The sequence below is a fragment of the Orbicella faveolata genome, unplaced genomic scaffold, assembly GCF_042242905.1.
Source record: "Orbicella faveolata isolate gen_17 unplaced genomic scaffold, um_ofav_v1 contig_46, whole genome shotgun sequence".
NCBI classification, from domain to species: domain Eukaryota; kingdom Metazoa; phylum Cnidaria; class Anthozoa; order Scleractinia; family Merulinidae; genus Orbicella; species Orbicella faveolata.
The window spans coordinates 13,305,874-13,319,677 of NW_028301576.1; the positions used below are offsets into that span (position 1 = coordinate 13,305,874).

Consider the following 13,804-nt stretch of genomic DNA (forward strand, 5'->3'; position numbering starts at 1 on the left):
CGACTCTGGACGATTTAAGGCGACTTTAGGCGACTTCAGCAAAATTGGCAGAAATAACTTGCGACCTTAGGGCGAATTATGGCGACTTAAGGAGGGTGGCAACAGTTTCCAGCACTTTATGAACAGCTACACTTTGACGGATCGTGAGTGTCTGTTTTCGTTTATTGATATATTTTGATTGCGTTACGTACTTATATGCTGTAATAAACGTTATTTGAAAAATAACAATGTTGCAACATCCCATAACGGCCACCCCGGGGGTCATTAAGGAATAGTTCGACTGTATCCATGTTTGTTGTAATCCTTTATAAAAGTTCCAGGTTTTTGAAATAACAAAACAGGTATAACTAAATCACTCAGTATACATGTCATTTACACTAAGAAAAATAAACAAAATGTCAGTCTACGCTGATTTTCGATGCCATCGAAATTATTGACATTGCATGGTGAATCAAAATCTTATTGCTTTCCTGTAAGTTGTGTTCCTGAAATTATGTTTGATTGTCTTTAGTAGTTTCCAGTGATTTCCTTCGTTTCGACATGATCAGAATAAAATATGATAGCCAAACTCTCGAATGTAAACAAAAACAGAAGTGTGGCTGACTAGGGCCCTTTAAGAAGTTTAAAGGTAGACGCTGAAAAAAAACGCGCAAATGTTCTTCTGAACGTTGGCGCTAAAAGGAAATGGGTGACGATATCAGGCCCTGGGAAAATTTTTCTCGGCCTCGTCGGGATTGAAATCCACGACCTCGACTATCGTTTCGCTAACGACTTAGCTGTGACGCCATAGGTCGCCATACATCCATGCAGGAAATCCTGGGTTCCAATCCTGCAGAGGTCAAAATAATTTTCGGCTCTCGTTCCCTTAATTCTGGAAAGGAAATTTCTGGATTATTTTCCCGCATTTTAAATTAATCTACATTTACTCTCTCTCTCTCTCTCTTTCTAGCTTTGAGAATTAATATTCAGAGTTTTGTTTTTGAAATGAAACTGAATTTGTTTGGATCGGAACTACCACGCTTTTTTTTCCCTCAATAATTTACGATAACTATTTAAAAGATGTTTTCCGAAACCAGCCAGTATGGTGGTCCTATTTACGCGCCGGAGCCACCCCAACTTCGGGACTAAAACATTTCTTGTGAATTTCAAGTGCATGGTTATATACATACTTTTTTTTTTCTTTTTTTGGCTTATGGCTTTTGGTACAAATATATGTTGCCTTCCGTGCTGTCAAAGAGGTTTTCGGCACAGATACCTGGCTATCAAATAGAGCCACCCGCCGTCCTGATCACACACAGCTGATGAGCATATAATATAACGATCAACAAAGATTACGATTAGTCTAAGCTACATGATATATTCTTATGATAATGTGCTGTTAAATTATTCAATCATTTAGCTTGAAACGTCTTAGTCGCCGGTCAAAACAATCTTCAAATTCTTGGCAGTAAATTTGTTTTATCTTATTTCGCTGTTTTTGAGCTCCTCAAACTTTTGATCAATGGCTTTTCGTCTAGAGAGGTTACTCAAAGTGAAAATCTTGGTTGTTATCTCTCGTTACTAGAACACTAATGCGACAAATGGTGCCACGATACTAGACTAAAATATTCGGGTCCACTTATATGGTAGTAATAATATTCATTACTTATATTGCGCTTTTTTTTCTACGAAAATAATCAAAAGTGCATTACTAGATTCTTAATAGATTCTTAAAAGTCACGATTTGAGAGTAAAACTACCGACTTATCTTAAGAATTAAGACCTAAAAATTCTATCATGAATTTAAATATTAAGCTTAAAATCTCAACAAAAAGCGTTATAGAGAATAAATAAGTCTTGATTAAACGCTAACTCGAAGTGCCAATGTTTCTATAACTTGCCTTACTGACAGAGGAAGGCTCTTCCACAAGAACGATCTCCTAGGGTCTCGTTCTGAGCTGCGAAATTACACACATACTAGCTCAATAAGGATAATTGAAAATCCCTCCCAAATTGGAATAAACATTTTTCTTTTAGATTTGTTTTATGGCATGAGGCTATTCGTAAAGGATTGTTGACGATACCTATGACATTTCTACTACTGTGATAATTGTTTGCCTCTTAAAAATCTTCTTTACTGCTTCCCTAACGTCAGCCATTTTCCAGCAGTATAGAAAAGGATTCCAAGAGGCCGGCATGAATGCAATAGTCTTTGTAATGTCATATGCAACTTCGATATTTACTGTGAAGCTGTGCCATAAATATGCTACTAATACACAAGTAAAAGGTAAATATGCTATCATGAACAATGAAGCAACAACAGCCATTCTTAATGCAGACTTCCTTAGACTTATCAGATCTGGAGTATTTTGTTGTGCTTGGATAACATTCTGTCCTTGTATCTGGCGATGATGACGCCGGGCCAATGAATATATTTTCCAATCGGAAATCAATAGCGCTAGAATTGCCGAGAACAAGCTGACGACGGTCGCAACCAAAAAGGGCTTGCTGTCTTCCATTGCAAATCTAGAAACGGTGAAACTCCCAAACAACACCAGATGAAACACAATAAATGCCAAAATCCGTGTTTTGGTGATCACCTCGTGATAGCGAAGATGAAAATGCAAAGCAAAGTATCTCTCCTGGGTAATTGCCACGAACATTGAACATGAAACTGCCGCAGAGAACCACGAAACAGTTTCCACGATGATCCTGAAGTGGCAAGATAAAGAGGTTTGCTCCAATTGATGGGTAATCTTGTAAGCTGCGTAAAATGGTTGAACGATAAAACCGGTGAGGAAATCAGCAAATGTTAAACATACCAGGAGCAGATGAGAGGGGGATCGCAAGTGATTTATTTTCAAAAAAGTGACCAAGATTATTCCATTGCCCGCTGTAGCTATTACCGAACATATGATATTGATGACGATTGTAGCTAAGTTCTCAATGAAAATAAGTCTTCCAGGGTCGTTGTGAGAGTCTAAAAAGAAGCACCTCTCCTCAACTGCCATCTTAGAAGTTTGCTTCCTTCATCCTCTTTTCCTGTTTGCCTGCAGCGTTAAGCCGCCTCATTCAGAAGGAACACACTGCTTCATCGTTGTGATTAAAGCGGCAGGAAAAACAAAACAAAACAATGGAAAAACCAATTGAAAATAATATGTTAATTCCAGCCGCTAGCTCTGAGTATATTATAGCTTAATTGATATGCTATTGTAATTCATTTCAGTGTATAGTTTCATGGAATACCATTTCGATTCCAAATACCACTAATAGATGAGAATAACAACATATTATTTTCGAATCGAAAAAATGTTTCATCTAAACAGAACAGGGGTCCTAATATAAACAATTTTGACAAACCGCTGGAAAAGAAAACATCTTCGAACTCGAATGAATTCTACCCACGGTTTCTTTAGAGCTTCCTGTCCGGCAGGTGTTACGTCAAGCTTCAGCACAAGAGAGCTATTGATTTTAACAGCAGTTTTCTTGGGATCTCACAATCAGTATTCAATGTAAATAATTGCAAACAATCAAAAATTTTTTCGCGATGACAACACAGTAGGTCACAAAACAAGTGTACTTTTAGGTCGATCTAAAACGCCTGATACGGTTAAATTTTCAACTATTCTTGGTATTAAAAGTTGTTTACTTGAATACGAAAATTTTCATGAGTAATCAAGTGGTGACGAGGAAAATTAGGAAATAATTTCACGCTTGTACGCTTACAATCGTTAGTTTTTTACTTGTTCATTGAACGACAAGTTTCGCGCCAAACGTCATGGCAATGTTGTAATTTCCCATGTGAAAACACAAATTAATGCGCCAAAATTAAGGAGTAATTTGCCACCCATGATATTATTCACGATATTACACACATTACTCCCTCAATACGTCATTATATGTTGTTTTTACTGGTTGTTAACTTTCTCACATTAATTAAGGTGTGTATTTAATGATCGCTGGTCGCATAATTAAAAGCCGGAAGGAAATGCGACTTGGGACCGAAGAGCGAAACAAAAAAGCGTTTTCAACAGAAGGAGGTCTCTTCAGGGCTTTTTTAATGCTCATCTGTTAGTAACCTGCGATCAGGAAACTTTTTCCTCCGTCCATATTTGCTTTTAAGTTCATGGATGACGTCATCCATAAGCTTTAACAGGCAGTCCGATGGCTCTCACTCACTCACTCACTCACTCCATTCCAATTAATTTATTCATTAGACCTGGATTAAACATTTTTCTCCTTACTCCCCTGTTAAGTACTGTTTTTAACAAAGAGTCTTCAGCCCATATTTGGCAGGTTTTAGGAGGGACTGGAAAGTCGAACATTTTGGTTCGATATCAGGAAGAGCCTGGCTACGAGTTTCTGGAAGACCTCTGAAGTTTAGATCGGCTATTTTGGATTCATATGTGTCGCTTTTGTAAATATTTAGTACTTTGCCTAGGGGCTTTTGCTCACACGTAGATGAAATCAGAGAGGTAAATATAACTGGGGTCATGTATCGGTCACAACAGCGCGGCCGGTGAGGTCAAAAAATTGATACAAGACAAAGTTAGAAAGTGAGAACGCTTTTAGCAGCGAGGAACTTCTTTTTGCGAGAGATTACTGTCCAATCATGTCAAACACAAGCCATGTCAAACAGGCATGGTGACTGGTGCTGTATGCAGAGTTCTATTTTGCTTTTGCTTTTGGAATGAAACAAACTTGAAATAAATATAAATTGTACCTGTCAACAATCCTTTTGAAATTTCTGCATATTGCTAGTGAAATTAACACAAACAATTGCCAAGATAGGAATAAAATACTGCGATTTCCAATTCTGAGAAAGAAATAATTGTTATTTTTATTGTCTACATTACAATCTGCAATACCTTTTTTATTCTGTTATAGTTGACTAAAGGTGCACTTTTAATCAGGCGCGAGGTATGGTAAAAAGGCAGGGATTTCAAACACTAATTGCAAATTCATCCATGAAAAGAAATGCAGAGGATCTGCTGTAGATATGTGAAAGGGGTTTCAAGCTAGAAGCCACATGTATGAACAGGTAACTTTTCTGAAAAAAAAAAAGAACAGTATACAAAAGAGATGGGATTTGGACCCGGGGGCAGATCCTCCTTGTATAAAACCTTGGTTAAGTCCCTTCACTCTCATAGTTATATGAAGAAAACTTTTAGAGAATAAATGTGTTACCGAGTAAATGAATTGCGTCTATAATACAGGCAACAAATGCAAGGAATCGTTGATGTACTTGTAATATTTTGATATATTTCTATATCATCTTCAGACTGAGGTGACATACAGGTAGCAGAAATTTAAATACTGCAAGATGGTACATTAGCATTAAGACGATACTATCAAGAGAATAGGCATAGTTCCCTACTGGCTTTTAAACCAGTGTTCAAATATGGTGCTGAACGCTTGATATGATAAGCTTCTTTATCAAACAATTAGATTATGAGCTCGAGATTTCTATCGCGTGTGCGCCCTCGTCAACTATCGCGCGATAGAAATCGAGAGCGAATAATCTAATTGTTTTAGTATAAATCTACTAGTCGTTCAGAACTTAATCTAAATCCTCTTCCACAGACACTCGGAAAACGCCAAGAAGTGGCCGTCATTTTGGTAACAAGGGCGCACCACTACGCTACTCACTATCTATCACAGATTATATAATAACCCAAGTCATTCTCTCATTTTGATTGGTTCTCGCCTATGATCTATTAGAGGACAGACGCACGATTGACGTCATCATTTCAAAGTTTTTCCCTCTGTGTTTTAAAATGGCGGAAAGTTTTGAGAATTTAGATAATATTTTACATGACTGGGCAAAAGATAAGGTACAAGAAAGTCTTGTCCAGGCATTGAACAGGTACCAGAAGCATAGTCTAGCAGGAAGAAGAAAGATAAAGCCGTTTCTGTTTTAGAAAATGACTCGGAAAAAATACTCGAGCAGTCTCAGTCGGCAGTCGAGCGAGACTAAACCAAATACAAAATTGGTCTTGGTAAGCCGAGAACCATTGCTTTACCTCGAATTTAACAAACCCAATAAACAAAATGTTTATGAGATTAATTTATTTAAAACATTGAACTTTTCTCAGTCTCAAAATAATTGTTGACACAGTGATTGTCTGGTATGAAACATCAAAATCACCTCTTAAAATCAGTGAAAATAAACACATAACCTTGCTTTCCGATGCGAATGTTCCGGTCCGTTTCAGGGCACAGCAGCGAGCAGAGTATAGCTCACTACAGCTCACGGCCAACTGTATCGCAGCTAAAAGGTGTCTGCGACACTATTTCACACTGAGTTGAGAATCACCAACCACAGAAGACACAAATTTCGACCATCACTAACGTTCCTTTCATTCAAAACTCGAATCGAATGGCCTCCAGGTTGACCGCAACCGCAAGTTTTCCGGGCGTAGTTTTTCAACTCCTGCAATATTCGAAGCAACATCCAAGCTTTTCGGCTCACAGGGCTGCTCTGATGACAAAACCTGACTTGACTTATCCAGCATTTTCTTTAAGATTTGTAGATTTCGCAGTTCAATTCTGCTTTCGCTGTAAGTTTTCATTCCACGAGAAGCGACGCCCGAGTCAAGTTTGACAGTGGCGTGATTTTCCTGCCCAATCAAAATTCTTTGCTACGCATAGCAACCAATGAGATTGCTTGAATTTGTATAGACAATAGATTACGTCAAATGGCTTTTTTCGTGTTCGCCAAAGTGGGCAAAGGCCGGCTTTCGAGTTATGTTGAAAGATTTTGAAATAAAAAAAAGCTTTATCTGTAGTAGTTTGTTTCGTTATTATATAAAACAAATAGACTCCATGTTGCCGTGCGTCTGTTCAGTAATAGATCACAGATGACGTCAAAATGTGGTAAGAACATCAGTGACACACTCGGCTGTCGCCTCGTGTGCCACTTTTTTGTTCTTACCACATTTTGACGTCATCTGTGATCTATTACTGAACAGACACACGGCAACATGGAATCTATTTGTTAAATAGATAGTAAGTAGAGTAGCCAATCAGAGAACGGCATTCGTGATAGAACGCTAGTAGATTTATACTAAATAGTAATACATTTCAAGTATCATCAATATCCAATTGTCATCATTATCATCATCAGCCTGTTTTCTTTATAGCATCGTCTTTGTTTTGTATTTTCACGTGCTAATGCTAATGTACCATCGTGCAGTATTTAAACATAATACCATTTAATAAAAAATAACACAGAATAACCGGATGATTTTTCGCATTTCGGAATTTTTAATCAAAGTTTGTCTGTGGGTGATAGTTCTTAAATTGGTATGTGTGACGAAAACAAGTGGCAAAAATGCCACTTCGGATTCTCGAGACTCTCCACGAAATACGTACTTGCTTTTACTTCTAGCCGGGTCTATTTCTCAGTTAACCAATCAAATTCATTCTAGGTCGAGCTAAAGGGATTTTGTATCAGGCCTTGGTTTTCGTGAGACAATGTAAACAAAACAGCATTGTAAAACGATCTCATTCCCAAGGTTTCTCTTCATCCTGAAAGGGCGCAAAAAACCTCGCAGGTTAATTCGTTAAGGAATATAATTTCTGTTATTCAAGTCCACCATAAGGGACCATATTTGCCCTGAGGAGAGTGGTAGAGGTAAATAATAGCTTTACAGACTCTCTATGGGCATAACTATGTACCCGTTTCGAGAGAAAAGGTATCTGATAACTGGAGAACTTCAACATCAGTCCGTATCCAGATCATCTTCTAAGAACAGAAACGCAAGGACATGGGACGGGTTACTCTCGTTTGTTTCCAGTCTCTTTTCAATTATTCATTCCTTCGTTCCTTCCCTCCCTCCTTTCCTTCTTTTTCTTCTTTGATCCTTTTTACCTTTGATCCTGGTTTAACGTTTTGTTTCGCAAACTACATCATGAACTTCCTTCTGTGTAGGTTTCAAAGAAGTGGTATAACTTGTCGAACATCTCTATGTTCAGTTCTATAACAACCACTGTCACACTAGAGGCAAAAGGATTTATGGACGCGTTTCAAATCCCCTTTGGTTAATACTTTTGCTTGCAATCTTGACGAACTGAAAACAAATTAGAAGCTCTGTGCACAGACTCAATCATGGTGAGGAATAAGTCTTAAACCATTTTAAGGATTCCTTCATTTGAAATGAAATCATCTTAAACAGCAGAAGGTATAAAAACGAGGGAAACACTGGTTATATCCGTTAGGTGGTGTAGGAATTGCAATTTGGGCATTTTGGGAGTCTTAGTTCTGGATCAAGCAACAACACGCATTATCTCTTCTACATAAAATGATTCATGCGCCTCCCTCAGCCTTCCGTTTTCTACACAGGAAGAAACTTAGAATACCCCTCTCTCTCCAACTGATACTTTGATGCGGGATAAATGCAATATATCATTTCGGTAACATCATTTCCCTAAAATCTCCCTTCAAACACGCGATTACCTGGAAACGCGCTTGGTTTGATTAAGATGTCCTCAAAAAGTTTACTTTTTGTTGTTGTGATTCATTCTTTTCTTTTCTACAGATATCATGAAATTTAAAACCACTGGCTACGACTTCAGATACCACACCCCTTTATGACAGGTAACGTTGTAACAGTTACACAGCTCAGTCCCCAAAAACGGCCTGTCAAGTTTCGTTTTGACACCTGTTGTCTAGATGTCTTCCCATGCGGCTTCCATCTGTGAGTCTTTATTCAGGCTTCCCACCTTTCGTCACACATTATTTACGTTTTGTTAAGTTTACAAACACGTATTTAGTACATTCTTGAAAATGTCATCCTTTTTTGGTGTTAGAGGTTAGGTTTCTGTGAAATCTTGAAAGATGAACGTTTTTTCAGGTGGGTTTATAAGTAAACCTTGCTGCTGTGTTTGTTCAGTTATTCTTTTTGAGTGACATTCCGAGATGTGGCAATAACTCCTGGCAGGCATCGTTGCCATAAATTGGATTATTTGGAGTTTCTCGCCACTGAAGTAGCCTCGCTCTGTAGAGATGGGTTCTGTTCTTCATCTTGTCGTGGTTTTTCTTTTTACATGTGGAGTAGCTTGGGCTTTAAGAGGTATGGAATGCCTTGAACGCGTTATAGCTTTTTTTTTAAATCAATTTTAAGTTTAGTTATTTGCCTACCGCGTCCGTGACCATATTATTCGTGTTTTCATTTTCCATTTTGCTACTTTATCCTGTGTAACGTTTTCAGTACTTTAATACATGTAATGATAATATATAGTACTGTGTTTCATTTAAAAATTGGTCATGATGCTTCTAAATATCGTTGATTAGAAACTGTACTTAACAGACGTTTACTGAAAATACTTGCTAAATTCCCCGAAGAGTTTAGATTTTTATTCTCCACCCTCAAAATAGCACAAACCCTCACGAATAGGCCCTTTGCAGGATCCGGTCATATGGTACGGAATAAATTATGCTGGGACGCAAGTTACACGGTGGGACTCCTAAAACAAAGGAAAATCGGGGCGGACTGGTACGAATTCCTTTGTTTTGGAAGTCCCACCGTGTAACTTGCGCCCCAACATAATTTATTCCGTACCATGTGACCAGATCCTGCAAAGGGCCTATACACTGATTGGTCACACTAGGAAGGCGCAAAGAAGATATGCCATGCTGCTTAGGAATAATGTTTGAGCGTGCTACGTTACGTCAGTAAGAGACCACTGCTTATTCTGCTAATAGCTACAATATCATCTACACTTGTTTCATTTTTTTTCTGTAGTGCCACGCTCTACCTACTCCGGTCGTCAGCTGTTGGTGGGGTACTGGGGACAAAACGGAGCTGGACCTGCTAATGGGCCGGCAAACTACGAGAAACCGCTGTTCGAAGTGTGTCAGACAACGAAGTACGACATTCTTGCCGTGTCCTTCGTCATAGTGTTCTTTGATTCAAGGAATAAAGGCCGTACGTATTGCTACGCTTAGTCAGTTTATACATGTGTGCTTTCCTTTCCGCTGTGCTTATCCTTTAAATTCATATGATCACATATTATATGCTTACAAGTCTACAATTAAAGCAATACACAACGCCCCCCACAGATACGCCGAAATGCACATTATCATAAAAGTTATTTTCGCCCAAAGTTTATCGATTAACAGATAAATGGCAATTATGTTAAGATGAAAGAACGATTTTTTATTGAGTGTCGTGAAACCAAAACCACTAAGTAATCACTCCAGCTAATCACAAAGGACACGAACAATCAAACGAACCTATCAAAACTCTTCCTGATTTACGATATCAATCAGTAGCACAAGCAATATGGTAGTGTTGCAATAGAAACCCATACCCTTTTATCCCCTGCAACACAGGATTGTTTGAAAAACCATTCTTCATCTTCTTATTAAGAAATCTGTGGGTAAAGATTTCCCCGTGATATGTATATCCGATGATTCGCTAATTTGATTCTACTCCAAAGTTCCTGCGCTCAACTTCGCCTACCACTGTGAGACTCCAGTTTCCCCGGAGTATCCATTCCTACTTCGATGCCCTGAGATCGAGAAAGGAATAAAAGAATGCCAGAAAAGAGGAAAAAGAGTCTTGATGTCTATTGGTGGAGCGACTGGGGATGGCACTCTGCCCGATCCTGACAAGGCCAGAGAATTTGCACGTACACTGTTCGACTTGTTTCTGGGAGGTAGTGGCTATCAAAAAATAAGGCCTTTTGGGAGGTACGTTCAGATTTTTTTGGTGTGCATCAAGGTGGAAGCAGAGGCAATTGTAAAGGGCGCTGCCTTCAAATCTTAAGCTTCTCTTTCATTCCCCCACCCCGCCCCCTTCAGTTGAAAAATATAGCAATATAGCACCGAAACGTTTCTTCACCTTCCCTTCACTTCCCCTTAATAGAGCAAAAAGACATCCTTAGTCTTATCTTCCCTCATCCCATTTCTTCGAATGACCTCATTTTACCGAAATGAACACTATAACTTCTGTCTCATTGGTGAGCCTAAATGCTACTGTAGTTCAGGGACTGGATGGGGTTTCCGGATTTTTTTCTTAGCAGTTAAATATTAGGGTCAGTTCTTAACCCATTTCAGAGCTATCAATACACTATGCAGATTTAAGGTGTCAAGGGACAGTTAATCATCACATCAATTCTCAGCTGACATTTCACATTTTGACCAATTCTCAATTATCAGTTTAATCCCATCCAGACCCTCGTAGTTCTTAGGTGTGTAAATGAACGTGAGTGACCACCCACTCCCATCCCCACCCCCAAATCAGTTGTTGTAACTTCCAACGAGAAATCTTGTTAGTGTTATTCGAGGGTCCCCAAGTCTCCGGGTGATGGACTTTATTTGTTGTATTTTATTTTTAGCGCTGTTATGGATGGTATTGACCTGGATATCGAGGGAGGTGACTACAAATACTACCCCGAGTTTATAACTGAATTGCGCACGCTCATGGATAATGACCAGTCAAAGGGCTACCTGATCACGGGCGCACCCCAGTGTCCATACCCCGATCATCACATGGGACCTGAGAAGCCTGGATCTGGTAAGGAGCTAACTGCACACGTGAAACTGTTAGCGTGGAAACAAAATAGCCAAGAACAGTGCTTAACTTGCAAACTACACTTCAATCTCTTTAACATATATTATCTAGAAGCTCATTTACTGAACGTGTACCTCTTATTAAAAAATAGCAACATTTTTTTAAGTTAAAGGTTCTTTGATTCAGCATGTAACCTTTCTTTATATTATATTGTTTCCAGGATTGGAGGAGGCTGGGCAACACGTTGACCATCTTTACATACAATTCTACAACAACTACTGTCACACAGGCGCTGGCAACTGGTTCACTGAAACTTTGGATAAATGGCTGGCGTTTTCAAAGAGAATGAAACCACATGGACCGTTGATTTTTATTGGAATGCCTGCGGCTACAAAGGGAGCAAGTGGAGCACACTTCTACAGGCCACCGGCTGAGCTGACTACATTATATCAGGTATGCGGTCGGTATAGGATGGACATATTCATAACACCCAAAGAAAAATGATTATTACGTAAAGTATTTGAGTACCCCTGAACAAGCTCCATCCCCTATGACACCAAAAGGGTTTCTTTATTTATTGCTAGAATTTCGAAATTTGATCTAGAAGCTTACTTTAAGCAAAATGAATTGGATTAAATAACATGGAATATTAAGTTCATTAATGTTAAACACGTCTTCTGCAGGCAGTGAAAAATCTGCCAGGCATCGGAGGAATAATGCTGTGGGACGTGTCCTGGGACCAAAACAATGTCATCAATGGTCAGCGGTACTCCGAGTACGCGTTCAAAGAACTCGGTGGTCTCACCAACACTGTACCTCCAGTTACTACCCAGGCTCCTCCTCCGCCAGTCACTACCGAGGGTCCTAATCCGCCAGTTACTACCCAAGCACCTCCCCCGCCAGTGACAACCCAAGCACCACCCCCACCGAGTGGTGAGTGCCGCAGCAGTGATCCATCACATGTGTTTAAGATAAAGATGACAGACTTAAATTCGCTCTGGTTGTAAACGTTTGTTACGGACTTCCACTGACCATTGCTAAGTGACCAGATAATTACCCCTGTTCTGGGGTAAAATTCAAGACTCCAGTTTTCTCACTAACTTTTTAATGCAACTCTAGTCGACGGGTAATCAGTCGAAGTCAGTTTTTTGATTGTTTACCATTGGCAGTATGTTACAAGTTAATGCGAGAGAAGGCGTAAATCCCAATGTAATCCGTCTCAAGTTATTTGTCGAGCAACTGTGGTTGTGGCTACGGAAATCCCAGGAGGGTCTAAAAACAGCCAGTCCCGTGACGTGGAAAGCTTAAGCAGCTACACACATCCCCATCCTTCAATAAAACATCCACACAACGTCCATGGTAAAATTATCAGCGGAATAACTGGGTACTATGTTAAAAAGCAGCTTGTGAGGGATTATCTTGGGAAAAAGGCTTTAACTCTCTTACCCCTCATATTCTCTTGGTTGTTTTGATCTGTTTATTTATAGGTCCTTTCTCGTGTGCAAGCGTTGGTGACGGGATTTATGCAGACCCCAGTGATTGCACCAAGTTCATTCAGTGCCATGGCGGTCGGAAATACATAAGAAGCTGTGCGCCCGGACTGAAATTCAACCCGAAAAGCAAGGCATGCGACTGGCCACAGAACGTGCAGTGCGCATAACTGATCTATTAATTGGTCGATCGCTGTTGTAAAGGTTTACTTGATTGCTAACCTTGGGTTTAATAAAATCACAAGCAGAAGAATGCCGCATTGATTTGTCTTGGCTACTAATGTCATCTTTACTGTTTTGTAATGGCGATTGGACAGGATGAATCGAGCGAGTAATTTCAAAATCGGACGAGCGCGAAGCGCAAAGCCGATTTGAAACTTTGAGCGCGATCACTCCCTAAATTGTACGACACGAGGTCCAATTACAAACTAATCGTGTCTATAGCAAATTTCGAAATTTAAAAGCCTTTGGAGAACTTCTCTTGAACGAAAACGCCAGTAGCGACTTTCGTAAGCTTTAAGAACTGTAAGAAACATTAAGAAGGAAGCCAGTAAAGTGCGCCGTAAATTGACGTGCGAATTGCGTGGGTATCCAATTACAGGTATCCAATTGAAACTTCTCGTAATTGGATAACTTTAATTGGACACCCACGTGATCTCGCGCCGATTTCGTGACAAATAGGTGCGCTGAGAACCAATCACGATCGAGAATTTTGTTACAGATACGATGAGACATAAAAACTACCATCCCGTCAGCGAAGTGATTTTTATTTTTATTTTTCGCGTCCACTACGGTATCCACATTTCAAAATCTCAT

At 39.4% G+C, this 13,804-nt stretch overlaps 2 protein-coding genes across 2 annotated transcripts; one reads left to right on the forward strand and one right to left on the reverse strand.

The window, feature by feature from the left end:
• Nucleotides 1-287: 287 nt before the first annotated feature.
• Nucleotides 288-3,083, reverse strand: LOC149098495 (histamine H2 receptor-like). Its single transcript, XM_089276634.1, has one exon. The coding sequence runs from the start codon at nucleotides 2,988-2,990 to the stop codon at nucleotides 2,064-2,066; it is 927 nt and encodes a 308-aa protein (XP_089132760.1). The 5' UTR covers nucleotides 2,991-3,083; the 3' UTR covers nucleotides 288-2,063.
• Nucleotides 3,084-8,943: 5,860 nt separating this feature from the next.
• On the forward strand, nucleotides 8,944-13,245 carry LOC110041310 (uncharacterized). The gene is made up of 7 exons (XM_089278346.1): nucleotides 8,944-9,053; nucleotides 9,726-9,908; nucleotides 10,423-10,675; nucleotides 11,323-11,501; nucleotides 11,719-11,951; nucleotides 12,182-12,431; nucleotides 12,986-13,245. Exons 1-7 carry the CDS (start codon nucleotides 8,987-8,989, stop codon nucleotides 13,156-13,158), a joined length of 1,338 nt encoding a protein of 445 aa, XP_089134472.1. The 5' UTR covers nucleotides 8,944-8,986; the 3' UTR covers nucleotides 13,159-13,245.
• Nucleotides 13,246-13,804: the final 559 nt, after the last annotated feature.

What these genes read in the sequence shown, in the direction of transcription:
- LOC110041310 (XM_089278346.1), top strand. Translation starts at nt 8,987, where the DNA reads ATGGGTTCTGTTCTTCATCTTGTCGTGGTTTTTCTTTTTACATGTGGA. An exon ending in AGTAGCTTGGGCTTTAAGAG is followed by an intron (nt 9,054 to 9,725) that starts GTATGGAATGCC and finishes TTTTTTCTGTAG; the next exon opens with TGCCACGCTCTACCTACTCC. An exon ending in ACCTGAGAAGCCTGGATCTG is followed by an intron (nt 11,502 to 11,718) that starts GTAAGGAGCTAA and finishes TATTGTTTCCAG; the next exon opens with GATTGGAGGAGGCTGGGCAA.
- LOC149098495 (XM_089276634.1), bottom strand. Translation starts at nt 2,990, where the DNA reads ATGGCAGTTGAGGAGAGGTGCTTCTTTTTAGACTCTCACAACGACCCT.